The sequence below is a fragment of the Ranitomeya imitator genome, chromosome 2, assembly GCF_032444005.1.
Source record: "Ranitomeya imitator isolate aRanImi1 chromosome 2, aRanImi1.pri, whole genome shotgun sequence".
NCBI classification, from domain to species: Eukaryota; Metazoa; Chordata; class Amphibia; order Anura; family Dendrobatidae; genus Ranitomeya; species Ranitomeya imitator.
In genome coordinates this window covers 804374966-804391905 of record NC_091283.1, presented here as the reverse complement: position 1 = coordinate 804391905, position 16940 = coordinate 804374966, and the positions used below count along the sequence as shown (strand labels likewise).

The window sequence follows — 16940 nt, the reverse complement described above, 5'->3', positions numbered from 1 at the left end:
ATGCTGGGTGCCTCCTGGATGCTGGGTACCTCCTGAATGCTGGGTGTCTCCTGGATGCTGGGTGCCTCCTGGATGCTGGGTGCCTCCTGGATGCTGGGTACCTCCTGAATGCTGGGTGTCTCCTGGATGCTGGGTACCTCCTGGATGCTGGGTGCCTCCTGGATGCTGGGTACCTCCTGAATGCTGGGTGCCTCCTGGATGCTGGGTGCCTCCTGGATGCTGGGTGTCTCCTGGATGCTGGGTACCTCCTGGATGCTGGGTACTTCCTGGATGCTGGGTGCCTCCTGGATGCTGGGTACCTCCTGAATGCTGGGTGTCTCCTGGATGCTGGGTGCCTCCTGGATGCTGGGTGTCTCCTGGATGCTGGGTGCCTCCTGGATGCTGGGTACCTGCCCAGGCTGGGGCGGGATCTGGTCTGCAGAGTTGATCCCAGGTTGTTAGCAGTCTGTGATTGGACCCCCATGGTCGGTATTGCCCCCGGTGGATGCCAGTGCTGGGCGTAGTTCCCGGACTCCTCCAATGAGCAGCCGGCAGGGACAGGGCAGGAAGTGTTGAGACTGCAGCACCGCGCCGCCCACTGCCCATAGGAGCCTATGGGGGCGGCTGTCACCGTGCAGGACCCTCGCGGCCGGGGCCAGGACATTTAAGGCCAGTGTGTCTGAGAGGGAGGACAGAACAGCCGTGGATTTACTCCTGGAGGTCTGTGCCAGCAGCGGGCGCAGAGCGGACCATGCAGTACCAGCAGCACCCCCCGGCCCTCAGTGTGCCCCTGTATGCGCCCACCCCGCTGCCCGCCGTGCACCCCACACCCTTCTACATCGACGACATCCTGGGAAGGAACGCGGCCTCTACCGGCACCGCCGCCCTGCCCGCCCCGACCCTGCCGTCCCCGAACTCCTCGTTCACCAGTCTGGTGACCACGTACAGGACCCCGGTGTACGAGCCCACCCCGATCCACCCGGCCTTCAGCCACCCGGCGGCCCTGGCAGCGTCCTATGGAGCCGGCGGCTTCCCAAACCCCCTGTACTCCTTCTCCAGACCGATGAGTGAGTACACCCATGCCCTGATCAGGCACGACGCCCTGGGTAAGTGCTCATACACTGTGCCTACTAACTGACAGGGCCAAGCTATTGTCCTCTCTTATCAGCCAGGCGAGTTACAGGGGTTGTCCACCTTTGTGCACATTTTCTTTTTTTCTTAATTAAATATACGTCTGTAGGACTAAACGTCATATTAGTAATTGGGTAACATTAAGAAGATGGACTGTTTGCCTCCTGTGTATTGCTGGCTGCAGAATGAGTTAAAGGGTTTGGCCACATTAATATTATTACTATTATTATTATTATTATTAACGCTTCAAAAGTTTTAAGAAAAACAATTGCAAGAATTATTTTTTGACTCAATTGAATGCATTTAAGTAAGAAAAAAATCTACCCCTTTAAGGGAAGAAGCTAGGAGGATGAAGTCATTAATTTCACTGTTAAAAATGAAATGAAACGTGTATGTATGTGTATATATATGTATATATATATATATAAAGATAAAAAAATGGAACAGCATCAGATACTACCTTGATTGCCGTGCAAAGCTTTCCCAACCAACAATCAAATGACTTTCAAAATAGAAATAAAAAACGAAAACAGCACAAAAAAACTGAAAAAAAAGTGGACTTTATTGCCCAAACGGCGTGGCAACGTTTCGGATGTGATATCCTTTCTCAAGGCTTGACAAAAGGATATCACATCCGAAACGTTGCCACGCCACTTGGGCAATAAAGTCCACTTTTTTTTCAGTTTTTTTGTGCTGTTTTCGTTTTTTATTTCTATATATGTATATATATATATACACATTAAATATATGTGTGTATATATATGTATATATATATATATATATATATATATATAAGTTCAAGAATCAGAGGCAGACACCATTGTAGATTAAAGTTTAGAAGATGCTCAAATTCAATAGCCCATTATGGCAACGTTTCGGCCCATGGAGAGCCTTTCTCAAGCCTATATACATATAGTGTGTGATTGTGTATGTATATATACAGGTGTATTTTGTATAAAAATATGTGTATAACTATATATATATCACACACACACAGCAGCAGCATTGGTTTGCACTGGTGACCAGTAGCTGGCACCTCTGGTCCATGCCATCTTCACAGCTGATGGTCTCCTGGAGGACACTGATATAACGCTGCTGACATTACTCTTCCTCTTTAATCATCTCCCCTGATGTTGTGGGTGGTTGTTGTGTTTTTTTTTTCTTCTTAATTTCTGCAATCAGAAAGAATCTCCATTTTCTTTTGTTTTGTTTTTGCGGCTGATTTGATTTGTGATTCTGTGAAACCTTTAGTTTGAAGTTGTGACCGCAGCAGCTTCACTGGAATCAGAGGCAGCAGAGACAACAAGTGTCAGAGGAAGGAGAGAAACCTGCAGCCAGCCCCCATTACCGCCCAGCCAGCCCCCATTACCGCCCCTGCCATGGCCATAGAGCCGACAATTACCCATCGTTACCGACAATGATTGTATCTACCGTGTGACATGCACCTTTCTATTTTATCGGTTGAGAAAACTTTTATTCTGATTTATTCTGATTTATTGGTAATTAATCTGAACAATATCAGATGCTTTATCACTTCACAACAAACATCTACAGAATAAAAATAATCTAAATGGGAGAACATTCTTCTCAAAATGTCATCATTTCTGTGAATGTTTCCCCTTTTCCGCATTTAAAGTCTTGAAAATGTCATTTGCCAGACTGGGGTGTGATATCAACATGATTTTACACATAATGAGGATTTTTAAACAAGAATCATGATTGATTGTTATTTATTATCCTTATGTAATTGCCGACATTGACCAGTACCCTCCTGTGGCAGCTTTTTGCTCTCTATCTATCTAAAAAAAAAAAAAAAAATGTCATACCTTGGGTATGGAATAATTATTTTTCAAAGTTTTATTGAAGGATGTGCTACCTCCACTTTTTTCTACTTTATCTCTCTATGGAAAAAAACAATAAAGGTAGGCAGCACTCCAAGAATATACAAAGAAAACACTGATATTTATTTAGCTCATGTGGATAATTAAAGTTCACTTTTTTCTTTGTATATTTTTGGAGTGCTGCCTATCTTTATTTTTCCCCATATATTGTAATAATTGGATTCCTGTTTGGGAGGCCTTGAACTCTTCAGTATTTTATTTTTTGCTGTTCCCTTTACTATCTATCTATCTATCTATCTATCTATCTATCTATCTATCTATCTATCTATCTATCTATTATCTATCTATCTATCTATCTATCTATCTATCTATCTATCTATCTATCTATCTATCTATCTATCTACCTGTCTATCTATCTAAAATAATAAAGAGAGGCAGCATTCCAAAAATATACAAGCAAAAAACAAAGTGGACTTTAATTAGGCCATGTGCATAATTAAAGTTCACTTTTTTTCTTTGCATATTTTTGGAATGCTGCCCCTCTTTATTATTTTTTCATATGTTGTAACAGTTGGATTCTTGTTTAGGAGGCCTTGCACTTTTAATTATTTTTGTTTGTGCTATTTAATTATCTTTAAACTAATCTATTTTTCAATGTTTTCTAGCTATTTATCTTTTATCTTTCTGTCATTAATTCTATCTATAATGTTATCTATTTATCTTTATTTTGTCCATCGATCTGTCTATACATCAATTTATCTCTCGATGTGTCAGTTCGTATATTATATAATAATTTATATTAGTTATCTATTAGTTTATTTATCTAGGAAAAAGAAAAAATGCATACCTTGGGCATGAAATTCTATCTATTATCTATCTATCAATCTATCTATCTATCTATCTATTATTCTCTATATCTATCATCTATCTATCATTCTATCTATTATATAATCTATCTATCAATATATCTATCTATTATCTATCTATTATCTATCTAGCTATTATCTAGCTATTTTCTATCTATCTGTCTATCTATCTACAGTATCTATAGTCCAAAAAATGAAGGCAGCACTCCAATAGGAAAAAATAAAGTATATACCTGGAAGGATTTTTTGCACCCTTTGTTTTCTTTTTATCTATCTATCTATCTATCTATCTATCTATCTATCTATCTATCTATCTATCTATCTAGCTATTATCTAGCTATCTATCTATTATCTATCTATCTATCTATCTATCTATCTATCTATATATTTATCATCTATCTATTATCTATCTATCTATCTATCTATCTATCTATCTATCTATTATATATCTATTATCTATCTATCTATCTATCTATCTATCTATCTATTATCTATTATCTATCTATCTATATATCTATATATCTATTATCTATCTATTCTATGTGTTTATATAATATATATCCACAGATAAGAATGTAATTCTGCTAAACCGAATTACAGCACCAATCACTAGTACATTTGTGTTGATGCAGTTGATGATTGTAATCCCCCAGTGCTTGGTGATAATAACTCGTTTCCAATCTTGCTTTGAATGCAATAATTAAGTTGGACATTTTAGAGGAAATCGCCTGTACGATCTGATTACGATTTGTCCTCATAGTGACACATTAGTTTCGCCTGTGGCCAGATCTCTTTTCTCGGGGCCACCAGGACTGATCGCTTCCAATCCCAGCATTGTGATCCTATAGATGGGGCAGTTGGAGGATGATGATGGTGTGGAGCAGCAGTGTGTCGGGGGTCGCGGCCGCCCCTTCCCTCCATGCAGGAAGCCTTGAGCCCTGGATAGCAGTGATTCTGGCCCCGGAGCTGTTAAGTGCTTTCCTGCTGCCTCTTCCTCGGAATTGTGCGCTCGGTTGATTATTTTATCGACATCCTCAATACAGACACATTCAGGAAACACTCGGCCTCTGATAACCAGGATCCGTTTTTCTGATATTGTTCATTTCCTCTGTGTGGGATGAGACTCTGCAGGGGCGAAAATAACCACCGGCTTCCTATTTTTCTAAGGGCTGTTTTTTTGCAGAGCACAAACTGACGCAAGCAGAGCATTGCACAACAGGGCTAGGTGCCAGAGGGCAGACTGCAGAGCATTGCACCACAGGGCTGGGTCACGGTGCCATAGAGGGCAGACTGCAGAGCATTGCACAACAGGGCTAGGTGCCAGAGGGCAGACTGCAGAGCATTGCACAACAGGGCAGGGTGCCAGAGGGCAGACTGCAGAGCATTGCACCACAGAGCAGGGTGCCAGAGGGCAGACTGCAGAGCATTGCACCACAGGGCTGGGTCACGGTGCCATAGAGGGCAGACTGCAGAGCATTGCACCACAGAGCTGGGTGCCAGAGGGCAGACTGCAGAGCATTGCACCACAGAGCTGGGTGCCATAGAGGGCAGACTGCAGAGCATTGCACAACAGGGCAGGGTGCCAGAGGGCAGACTGCAGAGCATTGCACCACAGAGCTGGGTGCCATAGAGGGCAGACTGCAGAGCATTGCACAACAGGGCAGGGTGCCAGAGGGCAGACTGCAGAGCATTGCACCACAGGGCTGGGTGCCATAGAGGGCAGACTGCAGAGCATTGCACCACAGAGCTGGGTGCCATAGAGGGCAGACTGCAGAGCATTGCACCACAGAGCTGGGTGCCATAGAGGGCAGACTGCAGAGCATTGCACCACAGGGCTGGGTGCCATAGAGGGCAGACTGCAGAGCATTGCACCACAGAGCTGGGTGCCAGAGGGCAGACTGCAGAGCATTGCACCACAGAGCTGGGTGCCATAGAGGGCAGACTGCAGAGCATTGCACAACAGGGCAGGGTGCCAGAGGGCAGACTGCAGAGCATTGCACCACAGAGCTGGGTGCCATAGAGGGCAGACTGCAGAGCATTGCACAACAGGGCAGGGTGCCAGAGGGCAGACTGCAGAGCATTGCACCACAGGGCTGGGTGCCATAGAGGGCAGACTGCAGAGCATTGCACCACAGAGCTGGGTGCCATAGAGGGCAGACTGCAGAGCATTGCACCACAGAGCTGGGTGCCATAGAGGGCAGACTGCAGAGCATTGCACCACAGGGCTGGGTGCCATAGAGGGCAGACTGCAGAGCATTGCACCACAGAGCTGGGTGCCATAGAGGGCAGACTGCAGAGCATTGCACCACTGGGCAGGGTGCCATAGAGGGCAGACTGCAGATCATTGCACCACAGGGCAGGGTGCCATAGAGGGCAGACTGCAGAGCATTGCACCACAGAGCTGGGTGCCATAGAGGGCAGACTGCAGAGCATTGCACCACAGAGCTGGGTGCCATAGAGGGCATACTGCAGAGCATTGCACCACAGAGCTGGGTGCCATAGAGGGCAGACTGCAGAGCATTGCACCACAGAGCTGGGTGCCATAGAGGGCAGACTGCAGAGCATTGCACCACTGGGCAGGGTGCCATAGAGGGCAGACTGCAGATCATTGCACCACAGGGCAGGGTGCCATAGAGGGCAGACTGCAGAGCATTGCACCACAGAGCTGGGTGCCATAGAGGGCAGACTGCAGAGCATTGCACCACAGAGCTGGGTGCCATAGAGGGCATACTGCAGAGCATTGCACCACAGAGCTGGGTGCCATAGAGGGCAGACTGCAGAGCATTGCACCACAGAGCTGGGTGCCATAGAGGGCAGACTGCAGAGCATTGCACCACAGAGCTGGGTGCCATAGAGGGCATACTGCAGGGCATTGCACCACAGAGCTGGGTGCCATAGAGGGCAGACTGCAGAGCATTGCACCACAGAGCTGGGTGCCATAGAGGGCATACTGCAGAGCATTGCACCACAGAGCTGGGTGCCATAGAGGGCAGACTGCAGAGCATTGCACCACAGAGCTGGGTTCCATAGAGGGCAGACTGCAGAGCATTGCACCACAGAGCTGGGTGCCATAGAGGGCATACTGCAGAGCATTGCACCACAGAGCTGGGTGCCATAGAGGGCAGACTGCAGAGCATTGCACCACAGAGCTGGGTGCCATAGAGAGCAGACTGGAGAGCATTGCACCACAGAGCTGGGTGCCATAGAGGGCAGACTGCAGAGCATTGCACCACAGAGCTGGGTGCCATAGAGGGCAGACTGCAGAGCATTGCACCACAGAGCAGGGTGCCATAGAGGACAGACTGCAGAGCATTGCACCACAGAGCAGGGTGCCATAGAGGGCAGACTGCAGAGCATTGCACAACAGGGCTGGGTGCCATAGAGGCCAGACTGCAGAGCATTGCACCACAGAGCTGGGTGCCATAGAGGGCAAACTGCAGAGCATTGCACCACAGAGCTGGGTGTCATAGAGGGCAGACTGCAGAGCATTGCACAACAGGGCTGGGTGCCATAGAGGGCAGACTGCAGAGCATTGCACCACAGAGCTGGGTGCCATAGATGGCATACTGCAGGGCATTGCACCACAGAGCTGGGTGCCATAGAGGGCAGACTGCAGAGCATTGCACCACAGAGCTGGGTGCCATAGAGGGCAGACTGCAGAGCATTGCACCACAGAGCTGGGTGCCATAGAGGGCAGACTGCAGAGCATTGCACCACAGAGCTGGGTGCCATAGAGGGCAGACTGCAGAGCATTACACCACAGAGCTGGGTGCCATAGAGGGCAGACTGCAGAGCATTGCACCACAGAGCTGGGTGCCATAGAGGGCAGACTGCAGAGCATTGCACCACAGAGCTGGGTGCCATAGAGGGCAGACTGCAGAGCATTGCACCACAGAGCTGGGTGCCATAGAGGGCAGACTGCAGAGCATTGCACCACAGAGCTGGGTGCCATAGAGGGCAGACTGCAGAGCATTGCACCACAGAGCTAGAAGCCATAGTTCAGGTGGGGTATGCTATAAACAGAGGAATATAGTGCAGGTAGGGGGTATGCTATAAACAGAGGAATATAGTGCAGGTAAGGGGGTATGCTATAAACAGAGGAATATAGTGCAGGTAGGGGGTATGCTATAAACAGAGGAATATAGTGCAGGTAGGGGGTATGCTATAAACAGAGGAATATAGTGCAGGTAAGGGGGTATGCTATAAACAGAGGAATATAGTGCAGGTAGGGGGTATGCTATAAACAGAGGAATATAGTGCAGGTAGGGGGTATGCTATAAACAGAGGAATATAGTGCAGGTACCAGTTATCCTGCAGAAGAAAGTTTCGCATCACAATAGGAACCAGTGTGACATGGTGGAAGCAGCAATGATCACATAGACTGAGGTTCGCATGCCAGCACCGAACCAGAGAATGAAAGGGCCAGTGAGGGTGATCGTATAGAAACAGTGCAGGACACAAAGCTGAGAAGAGGGAGCCACATAGTGCTGAGCTCTCCTCCGGACATCACACTGCGCCACTGTACTGATCAGCGCCATATGGTGCACACAGGGACAATATTACATGTAGGTGATAATCGATATAGTGGAATGATGAAATTTGATCTCATCACTGTTCCATTCTCTTATGTGAAGAAACATCGGGTTACTGCAGATCTCAGTAGATGAGGAGGAAGAGTGAGCCTGATACACAGATATAGAGGAAGCAGCACGGAAGTGTGGACACAGGGGAGAGCAGGGCAGGGTGCTAGGGAACCTCTAATAATACTCAAATGTTACACAGCATCCCAGAATTACTAAGTAATAAAACACAGTATCATCAATTGAAAAATCTATCTGTTACATCTATTTATCTCTCAATGTGTACATTTGTATATTATATAAAAAATTATATTATTTATCTATGAATTAATTAATTAATTTATTTAGGAAAAAGAAAAATGTCATACTTTGGGCATGGAATAATTATTTTTCAAAGTTTTATTGAAGGATGTGCTACCTTCATTTTGGCACATCTATTATCTATCTATCTATCTATCTATCTATCTATCTATCTATCTATCTATCTATCTATCTATCTATCTATCATCTATCTATTATCTATCTATCTATCTATTATCTATCTATCTATCTATCTATCTATCTATCTATCTATCTATCTATCTATCTATCATCTATCTATTATCTATCTATCTAGAATCTTATTAACTATTATTATTATCAGCCCAGGACATTAACTTTACCTATATCTATCTATCTATCTATCTATCTATCTATCTATCTATCTATCTATCTATCTATCTATCTATCTATCTATCTATTTATCTATCTATTATCTATCTATCTGTCTATCTAATTTATTATCTAGCTATCTATCTATGTATTAATCTATCTTATCTATTAATCTATCTATTATCTATCTATCTAGAGTCTTATTATTAACTATTATTATTATCAGCCTCAGGACATTAACTTTACCTATCTATATCTATCTATCTATTATCTATTATCTATTATCTATTATCTATTTATCTATCTATTATCTATCTATCTATCTATATACAGTATGTATCTATCTATCCATCTATCTATTATCTATCTATCTATCTATCTATCTATCTATCTATCTATCTATCTATCTATTATCTATCTAATCTATTATCTATCCATCTAGAATCGTATTATTAACTATTATTATTATCAGCCTCAGGACATTAACTCTACCTATCTATATCTATCTATCTATCTATCTATCTATCTATCTATCTATCTATCTATCTATGTATCTATCTATCTATCTATCTATCTATCTATTTATCTATATTTTATTTATCTATCTATTAATCTATCTATTATCTATCTATCTGTCTATCTATCTGTCTATCTAATTTATTATGTAGCTATCTAATCTATTATCTATCCATCTAGAATCGTATTATTAACTATTATTATTATCAGCCTCAGGACATTGACTCCATAGAATCCTTCATATGATCCCATGTATTTGCAGGGAAGCCTCTCCTCTGGAGCCCATTCATGCAGCGACCACTTCACAAAAGGAAAGGGGGGCAAGTGCGGTTCTCAAACGATCAGACAATTGAGCTGGAAAAAAAGTTTGAGACACAGAAATATTTGTCTCCCCCAGAAAGGAAAAGGCTAGCCAAAATGCTGCAGCTCAGTGAGAGACAGGTGAGTGTTCCTGGTCATATGTAACTACCTGCATCCTATACATTGCCCTAATACAAAGACAAGCCAGATATTGGTATAAATGATTGAATGGAGATAATACAAAAATCACATGATAAGTATACACTATTACTACTTAACATTGATGGTCTGACTGTTGTCTATCAATAGTTATACAAATAAAAATGGTTAATTCATGTGTTATCAGGAATTATTATCATCAAATAAATATAATGATTAATATACAAATATATTTGTTTATTATCCTCATTATCACATTAAAATAATTAGACATGATATTATCTGTTATAAAAATTACAATTTAGAAAAATGTGTGGCTTAATTAATAACTGATATATTATTAAGGCTACTGATACTCAGAACATAAATAATAATAATAATAATTATAATAATATGAATTAACTATAAACAATAACTATGATGCCTACTGCTACTCCTAACTAAATAATAATGATTACAATTATTACTATTATACTATGAAATAACAACTGTAAATAATAACTGATTGCATTCTGCAACAACTAATATGAATATTAGTAACTATTAATAATATGAAATTATGAAATCTATATATAACTATTAGTAACTATTAATAATATGAAATCTATATATAACTATAAAGAAATCCTAAATATCATATTCTTCAAAACCATTTTTAGTAATAATATACTAGGAAATAATTGAAATAAGATCATGATAAAAAAAATATTAGTAATAATGATACTACTTCAAACTAACTATGATAATACAGAACAATGATAGAATTTACTACTATTAACACTATCACTAAATATTACTGATACTCCCCCTACTATTACTAATACTAGTAACCATGAGATTGTTATATGTATATTACTAAAACCAAATAATAGCAGCTATAATAAAATATTACTACAACTGTGAAATAGTAATACCGAATTATTACATAAAGCTTCCACTTCTACTTAAAACAAGTAAATATGAATTCATAGTTTTAATATAATATTGCTACTAATAACCATTACAAATTCTAACTATTAAATATTACTTAGAAATATTATTTATTAAAACAATAAATAATAATAATTAATGCTACAAAAATATATCTTTTTTTTGTGGTGAGTAACAAAATGCAACTTTTTTTATTTTGCAGGTCAAAACTTGGTTTCAGAACCGAAGAGCCAAATGGAGGCGTCTGAAGCAGGTAGAGAATATTGTTATCTTGTAATGTGATCAGCAGCCATTACAGTTGTGTGCCCAAGTCATCTGTGTGGATGTGTAAACTCTCCAGGCTGATTAGTAAGGTAAATAGCGGTCCTGCTGGAGATCCAGGGGGCTCAGGCAATCAGAATGCTAAAAGCCTAATTAGGAGCAGGGAGATAGCGGAGTCTATGATGCCACTAATTATTATTACTGTATGTATCAGTCATCCTATTACCGCCCGCTGATTACTGGGCAGCACTGAGCATACATTGTATGTAGAGCTAACCACCTGCCCACACCTGGGGAAAGAAACTAGTGCGGAAGGAACTAGAAGCCCCAGCATGTCCTACTGACTACACTCTTGGTTATAATAACAAATCTGTTCTCTTCTTTCTTTCTTTCTCTTTATTTTGCTTTCACTTTATTTTTCTTACTCTTTTTCTTTCTTGCACTTTACTTTTCTTTTTTTCTCTCTTTTTCTTTATGATTTTGGCTTTCTTTCCTTCTTTCCCCCTTTTCTTTATTCTTTCTTTCTTTCTCTCTTTTTCTTTTTTCTCTCTATTTTTCTCTTTTTCTTTTTCTCACTTTCTTTTTCTTTCTCGCACTCTATTTTTTCTCGCTTTCTCTTTTTCCTTTTTACCTTCTCTTTCTTTCTATCTTTCTTTCTCTCTCAATCTTTTTCTCTTTATTCTCTTTATTATCTTTTTCTCTCTCTTTCTCTCTCTTTGTTTTGCTTTCTTTCTCTTTCTTTCTCTCTCTTTCTGTGTCTTTTTGTTTCTTTCACTTTCTTTCTTTCTTTTTCTTTCTTTCTTTCTTTCTTTCTTTCTTTCTTTCTTTCTTTCTTTCTTTCTTTCTCTCTCTCTCTCTTTCTATTTCTTTCTCTCTTTCTTTCTCTCTTTTTCTTTCTTGCTTTCTTTCTTTCTTTCTTTCTCTCTCTTTCTCTCTTTCTCTTTCTTTCTTTCTCTCTTTCTCTCTCTTTCTGTCTCTCTTTTTGTTTCTTTCACTTTCTTTCTCTCTTTCCTTCTTTCTTTCTTTCTTTCTTTCTTTCTTTCTTTCTTTCTTTCTTTCTTTCTTTCTTTCTTTCTTTCTCTCTTTCTTTCTCTCTTTCTTTCTCTCTTTCTTTTTCTTTCTTTCTCTCTTTCTTTTTCTTTCTTTCTCTCTTTCTTTCTTTTTCTTTCTTTCTTTCCTTCTTTCTTTCTTTCTTTTTCTTTCTTTCTCTCTCTTTCTTCTCTCTCTTTTTCTTTCTTTCTTTCTTTCTTTCTTTCTTTCTTTCTTTCTTTCTTTCTTTCTTTCTTTCTTTCTTTCTTTCTTTCTTTCTTTCTTTCTTTTTCTCTTTCTTTCTCTCTCTTTATTTTTCTTTCTTTGTTGTGTCCAAATAGGAACTAGTATATTTGACGATAATTTCCACTCAGCCTGTGTAAAAATGTTCATTGACTGGCGTTGGTCATTGTGCTGTGCTGATACCACCCATCTTCCATACGGACAGCACACAGACCAATAATACAAGTCTGAACAAGTCCTAAATCTTTCTTTTGTTTATTCAGAAAAATATCTTCTTTATTTCATGTTTTCTTTCCATGCAATTTTAAAGGGAACCTGTCCCCCCCAAAATCGAGGGTGAGCTAAGCCCACCGGCATCAGGGGCTTATCTACAGAATTCTGGAATGCTGTAGATAAGCCCCCGATGTTACCTGAAAGATGAGAAAAAGAGGATAGACTATACTCACCTGGGTGGGCGGTCCGATCCGATGGGCGTCCTCCCATCTTCATAGGATGACGTCCTCTTGTGGTCTTCACCCTGCGGCTCCGGCGCAGGTTCCAGGTTGTGAGGTAGCAAAACACAAAAAAATGCCAATGGGGTTAAATACTTTTGCAAGCCACTGTAATTTCATTTTCTCCCTGTTGCTGTGCTTTCGGTAATGGCTCATTCACGCAGCCTTGTTTTTGGTCCGAGTGCTGTCCACGGAAAAATGGACAGCAATTGCACCATTGTTATTCAATGGGGCGGTTCAGATGAGTAGTTTTCTTTACTGACTGAATGTGCTGGTGGAAAAAATTTCAGCATCCACTAGTGTTGTCCGTAAATCAGATGAGTCACCAATTCAAGTCTTTCATGGGTAAAAAGAATCAGATGCCATAAGGAGCCACTGTAGAGGATCCGATCTTTACAGATACATTCCAGTTCTGTAACATAGGAAACATTAAATGGTCCTGTAAATTATTAAGAGCTGCTGTAAAAAAAACGGATTGCACGCGGATGCAAAATGAGTAAAAAAAAAAAATCATCCCACTTTTCTGGATGAAACTCTGAACAATTTTTTATACTTATGTGTGAACCTACTCTAAGGGTACCGTCACATTTAGCGACGCTGCAGCGATATAGACAACGATGCCGATCGCTGCAGCGTCGCTGTGTGGTCGCTGGAGAGTTGTCACACAGACAGCTCTCCAGCGACCAACGATGCCGAAGTCCCCGGGTAACCAGGGTAAACATCGGGTTACTAAGCGCAGGGCCGCGCTTAGTAACCCGATGTTTACCCTGGTTACCATTGTAAAAGTTAAAAAAAAAAAAACACTACATACTCACATTCCGGTGTCTGTCACGTCCCCCGGCGTCAGCTTCCCTGCACTGTGTCAGCGCCGGCCGGCCGTAAAGCAGAGCACAGCGGTGACGTCACCGCTGTGCTCTGCTTTACGGCCGGCCGGCGCTGACAGTCAGTGCAGGAAGCTGACGCCGGGGGACATGACAGACACCGGAATGTGAGTATGTATTGTTTGTTTTTTAACTTTTACAATGGTAACCAGGGTAAACATCGGGTTACTAAGCGCGGCCCTGCGCTTAGTAACCCGATATTTACCCTGGTTACTAGTGAACACATCGCTGGATCGGCGTCACACACGCCGATCCAGCGATGTCAGCGGGTGATCAGCGACCAAAAAAAAGGTCCTGATCATTCCTAGCGACCAACGATCTCCCAGCACGGGCCTGATCGTTGGTCGTTGTCACGCATAACGATTTTGTTAACGATATCGTTGCTACGTCACAAAAAGCAACGATATCGTTAACTAAATCGTTATGTGTGAAGGTACCTTAAGACAGGCAGGCATGATTTTAATTCCATTATCCTGCAGATTAACTTCTAACATTTCTGAACATGTCAGGTTTCCTTTAATTGACAGTGATGAATGAATCTGACGAAATTTGGCTTTGATCAAGAAATTCGATCTTAAATGAGTTCTTACATTATTGTGTTCTCGGTCTCTGCAGGCCCAAATCCCAATAAACATATGTAAAAAAAAATAATTAAAAAATTAGACTCACTGGTGTTTCACCTGTCCGGTCATCTTCTTCCGTCTGCCAGTCATCACTGGGCCATCTTCCGTATATTCCGGCACCTTGCATCGTTAACATCTCCTGCGCTCACCAGGCTGTGCTGCCATGACATGATCTGTCGAGCATCACGGCGTAGTCAGCACAGGAGATGCCAAAGTGGTTGCATCAGAAAACACCGGAGATAGCCCAGTGAGGACTGCAATGCTGACCAAACCGAAGAGGAGACGTAAGGGCTGGGTGAGTATTTTTTTTTTATGTATTTTTCAACCCCTTCCTAGCCTGTTTGAATACATTATTGCTTGATTTGCAAAAAAATGTATCAAGAATCCAAATTTGCTCATCTCTATTAATTAGATGTCATAGTATCAGGGAACGGGAGCCTTATATTACTCTAGATGGCAAATGAGCTTTTTAGGGAATTATTTAGCGCAGGATACGTAAGGGCTGGGTGAGTATTTATTTTTTTTTTATGTATTTTTCAACCCCTTCCTAGCCTGTTTGAATACATTATTGCTTGATTTGCAAAAAAATGTATCAAGAATCCAAATTTGCTCATCTCTATTAATTAGATGTCATAGTATCAGGGAACGGGAGCCTTATATTACTCTAGATGGCAAATGAGCTTTTTGGGAATTGTTTAGCGCAGGATACACTAATGTGCCTCCAAATGCCCATATACAGCTTTATTGCTCCTATATGTCGCTCTGAATTCTATGGGCCCCTGGCAGTAATGGTCCTTTTCTGCCTGTAAACTCTGCTTTCGCTATGACTACTCCGATGCGTAAATGATTCTGATTTTCTGACTGTGGATGAATGATTATGGTAATGATATGGGCGTCATGTGTTTGTGAGTCTTCTACTATCACAACATTGCTGTTACAAGACTTGTATGGTTTCAGGTAGTGGAAGTTGCAGTTTATTAAAATACGGTACTAACTGACATTTCTATTTTAGGAGAACCCCCAGGGAAACAAGAAAGAAGAAACCGAAAGTCTAGAAAACGACTGCGAGGAGGGTCAGGAAAACTGTTTAAGTCATGAGCCGAAAAATAAAGACTCTTCTTTAGATGGGTCTCAGTGTTCCCCTTCCCCGAATTCTCAGGAAAATATGGACACGGACATCTCAGATGATTCTGACGAAGAGGTGGATATTGAAGGAGACAAAGGTTTCTACAAGTGTCCCCATTGATCCATGTGCCTATGGAAGGACTTGCACTTTAACAGAAGCTGGACTCTGTATGACCAAGTCTTACCAAAGTGTAGACTGTGCCTTATCTGCAGTGCAAATACTGATTTATCATGTTACGGACGCTGTTCCCTGACGGATTGTGCCTTCAATGAAAGATTCGTATTGTATTCCATCAAGCCAGTAAAAATCCATGAAGTGCCTACAGATTTAGACTTTGTGCCCGCTGCCATATTGCAGCTTGTACAGAGCAGCAATAATAGAACCGATGTACCACTATATTCCTCCGATTTCATATGGAAGCACCATATGGCGGCACGCAGAGTTCCTATGGCTCACATAGAGATTGTGTGCATGAGTCCATAGAGAAATACAACAGCCTGACATGCCCCAGGAAATATCACCGCACAACCTGTCTAAGCTTCCCCTCATTCATCTGGAACTACTTCTTATATTTTTTGTCTCCCCAAAGACATCGAATCCATTAGTACAAAGTTCTAAAACCAAGATGTCGCTAAGATGTTTACTGCTGTTCTCTGCTGTACATAATGTATCTAATGTGTATATATGTATGTTTTTGTAAATGTTAAGAGACTGCATACCTCACATTGTTTATATGACTTGTATATAGTGTTTTTCCTAAAACATTAAAAATATATTTAATTTTTGGTGGATGAAATTGTGGAATAAAAAACTTAAATTGTACAATAATGTATGATTTAATGTTTCTTTTTGGATATAGGAAACTTTTTTTTTTGGAGGGGATTAGTCACACAGGCACAGACACACACAGGAACAGACACACACAGGCACAGACACACAAAGGCACAGATACACAAAGGCACAGATACACACAAAGGCACAGACACACAAAGGTACAGACACACACAGGAACAGACACACACAGGAACAGACACACACAGGAACAGTCACACACAGGAACAGACACACACAGGAACAGACACACAGGAACAGACACACACAGGCACAGATACACACAGGCACAGATACACAAAGGCACAGACACACAAAGGCAAAGATACACAAAGGTACAGACACACACAGGAACAGACACACAAAGGTACAGACACACACAGGCACAGACACACACAGGCACAGATACACAAAGGCACAGACACACAAAGGCAAAGATACACAAAGGTACAGACACACACAGGAACAGACACACAAAGGTACAGACACACACAGGCACAGA

General features: G+C 41.6%; 1 protein-coding gene across 1 annotated transcript; it reads left to right on the top strand.

Moving 5' to 3' along the window:
- The first annotated feature begins 585 nt into the window (after nt 1-585).
- On the top strand, nt 586-16391 carry HHEX (hematopoietically expressed homeobox). The gene is made up of 4 exons (XM_069753786.1): nt 586-1085; nt 9827-10005; nt 11156-11206; nt 15494-16391. Exons 1-4 carry the CDS (start codon nt 731-733, stop codon nt 15725-15727), a joined length of 819 nt encoding a protein of 272 aa, XP_069609887.1. The 5' UTR covers nt 586-730; the 3' UTR covers nt 15728-16391.
- Nucleotides 16392-16940: the final 549 nt, after the last annotated feature.

Bases quoted from the DNA above. Each gene is read 5' to 3' on its own strand.
- HHEX (XM_069753786.1), top strand. From the start codon at position 731: ATGCAGTACCAGCAGCACCCCCCGGCCCTCAGTGTGCCCCTGTATGCG. The intron at 1,086-9,826 runs GTAAGTGCTCAT...ATGTATTTGCAG, and splicing joins GATCAGGCACGACGCCCTGG to GGAAGCCTCTCCTCTGGAGC. The intron at 11,207-15,493 runs GTAGAGAATATT...TTTCTATTTTAG, and splicing joins AATGGAGGCGTCTGAAGCAG to GAGAACCCCCAGGGAAACAA.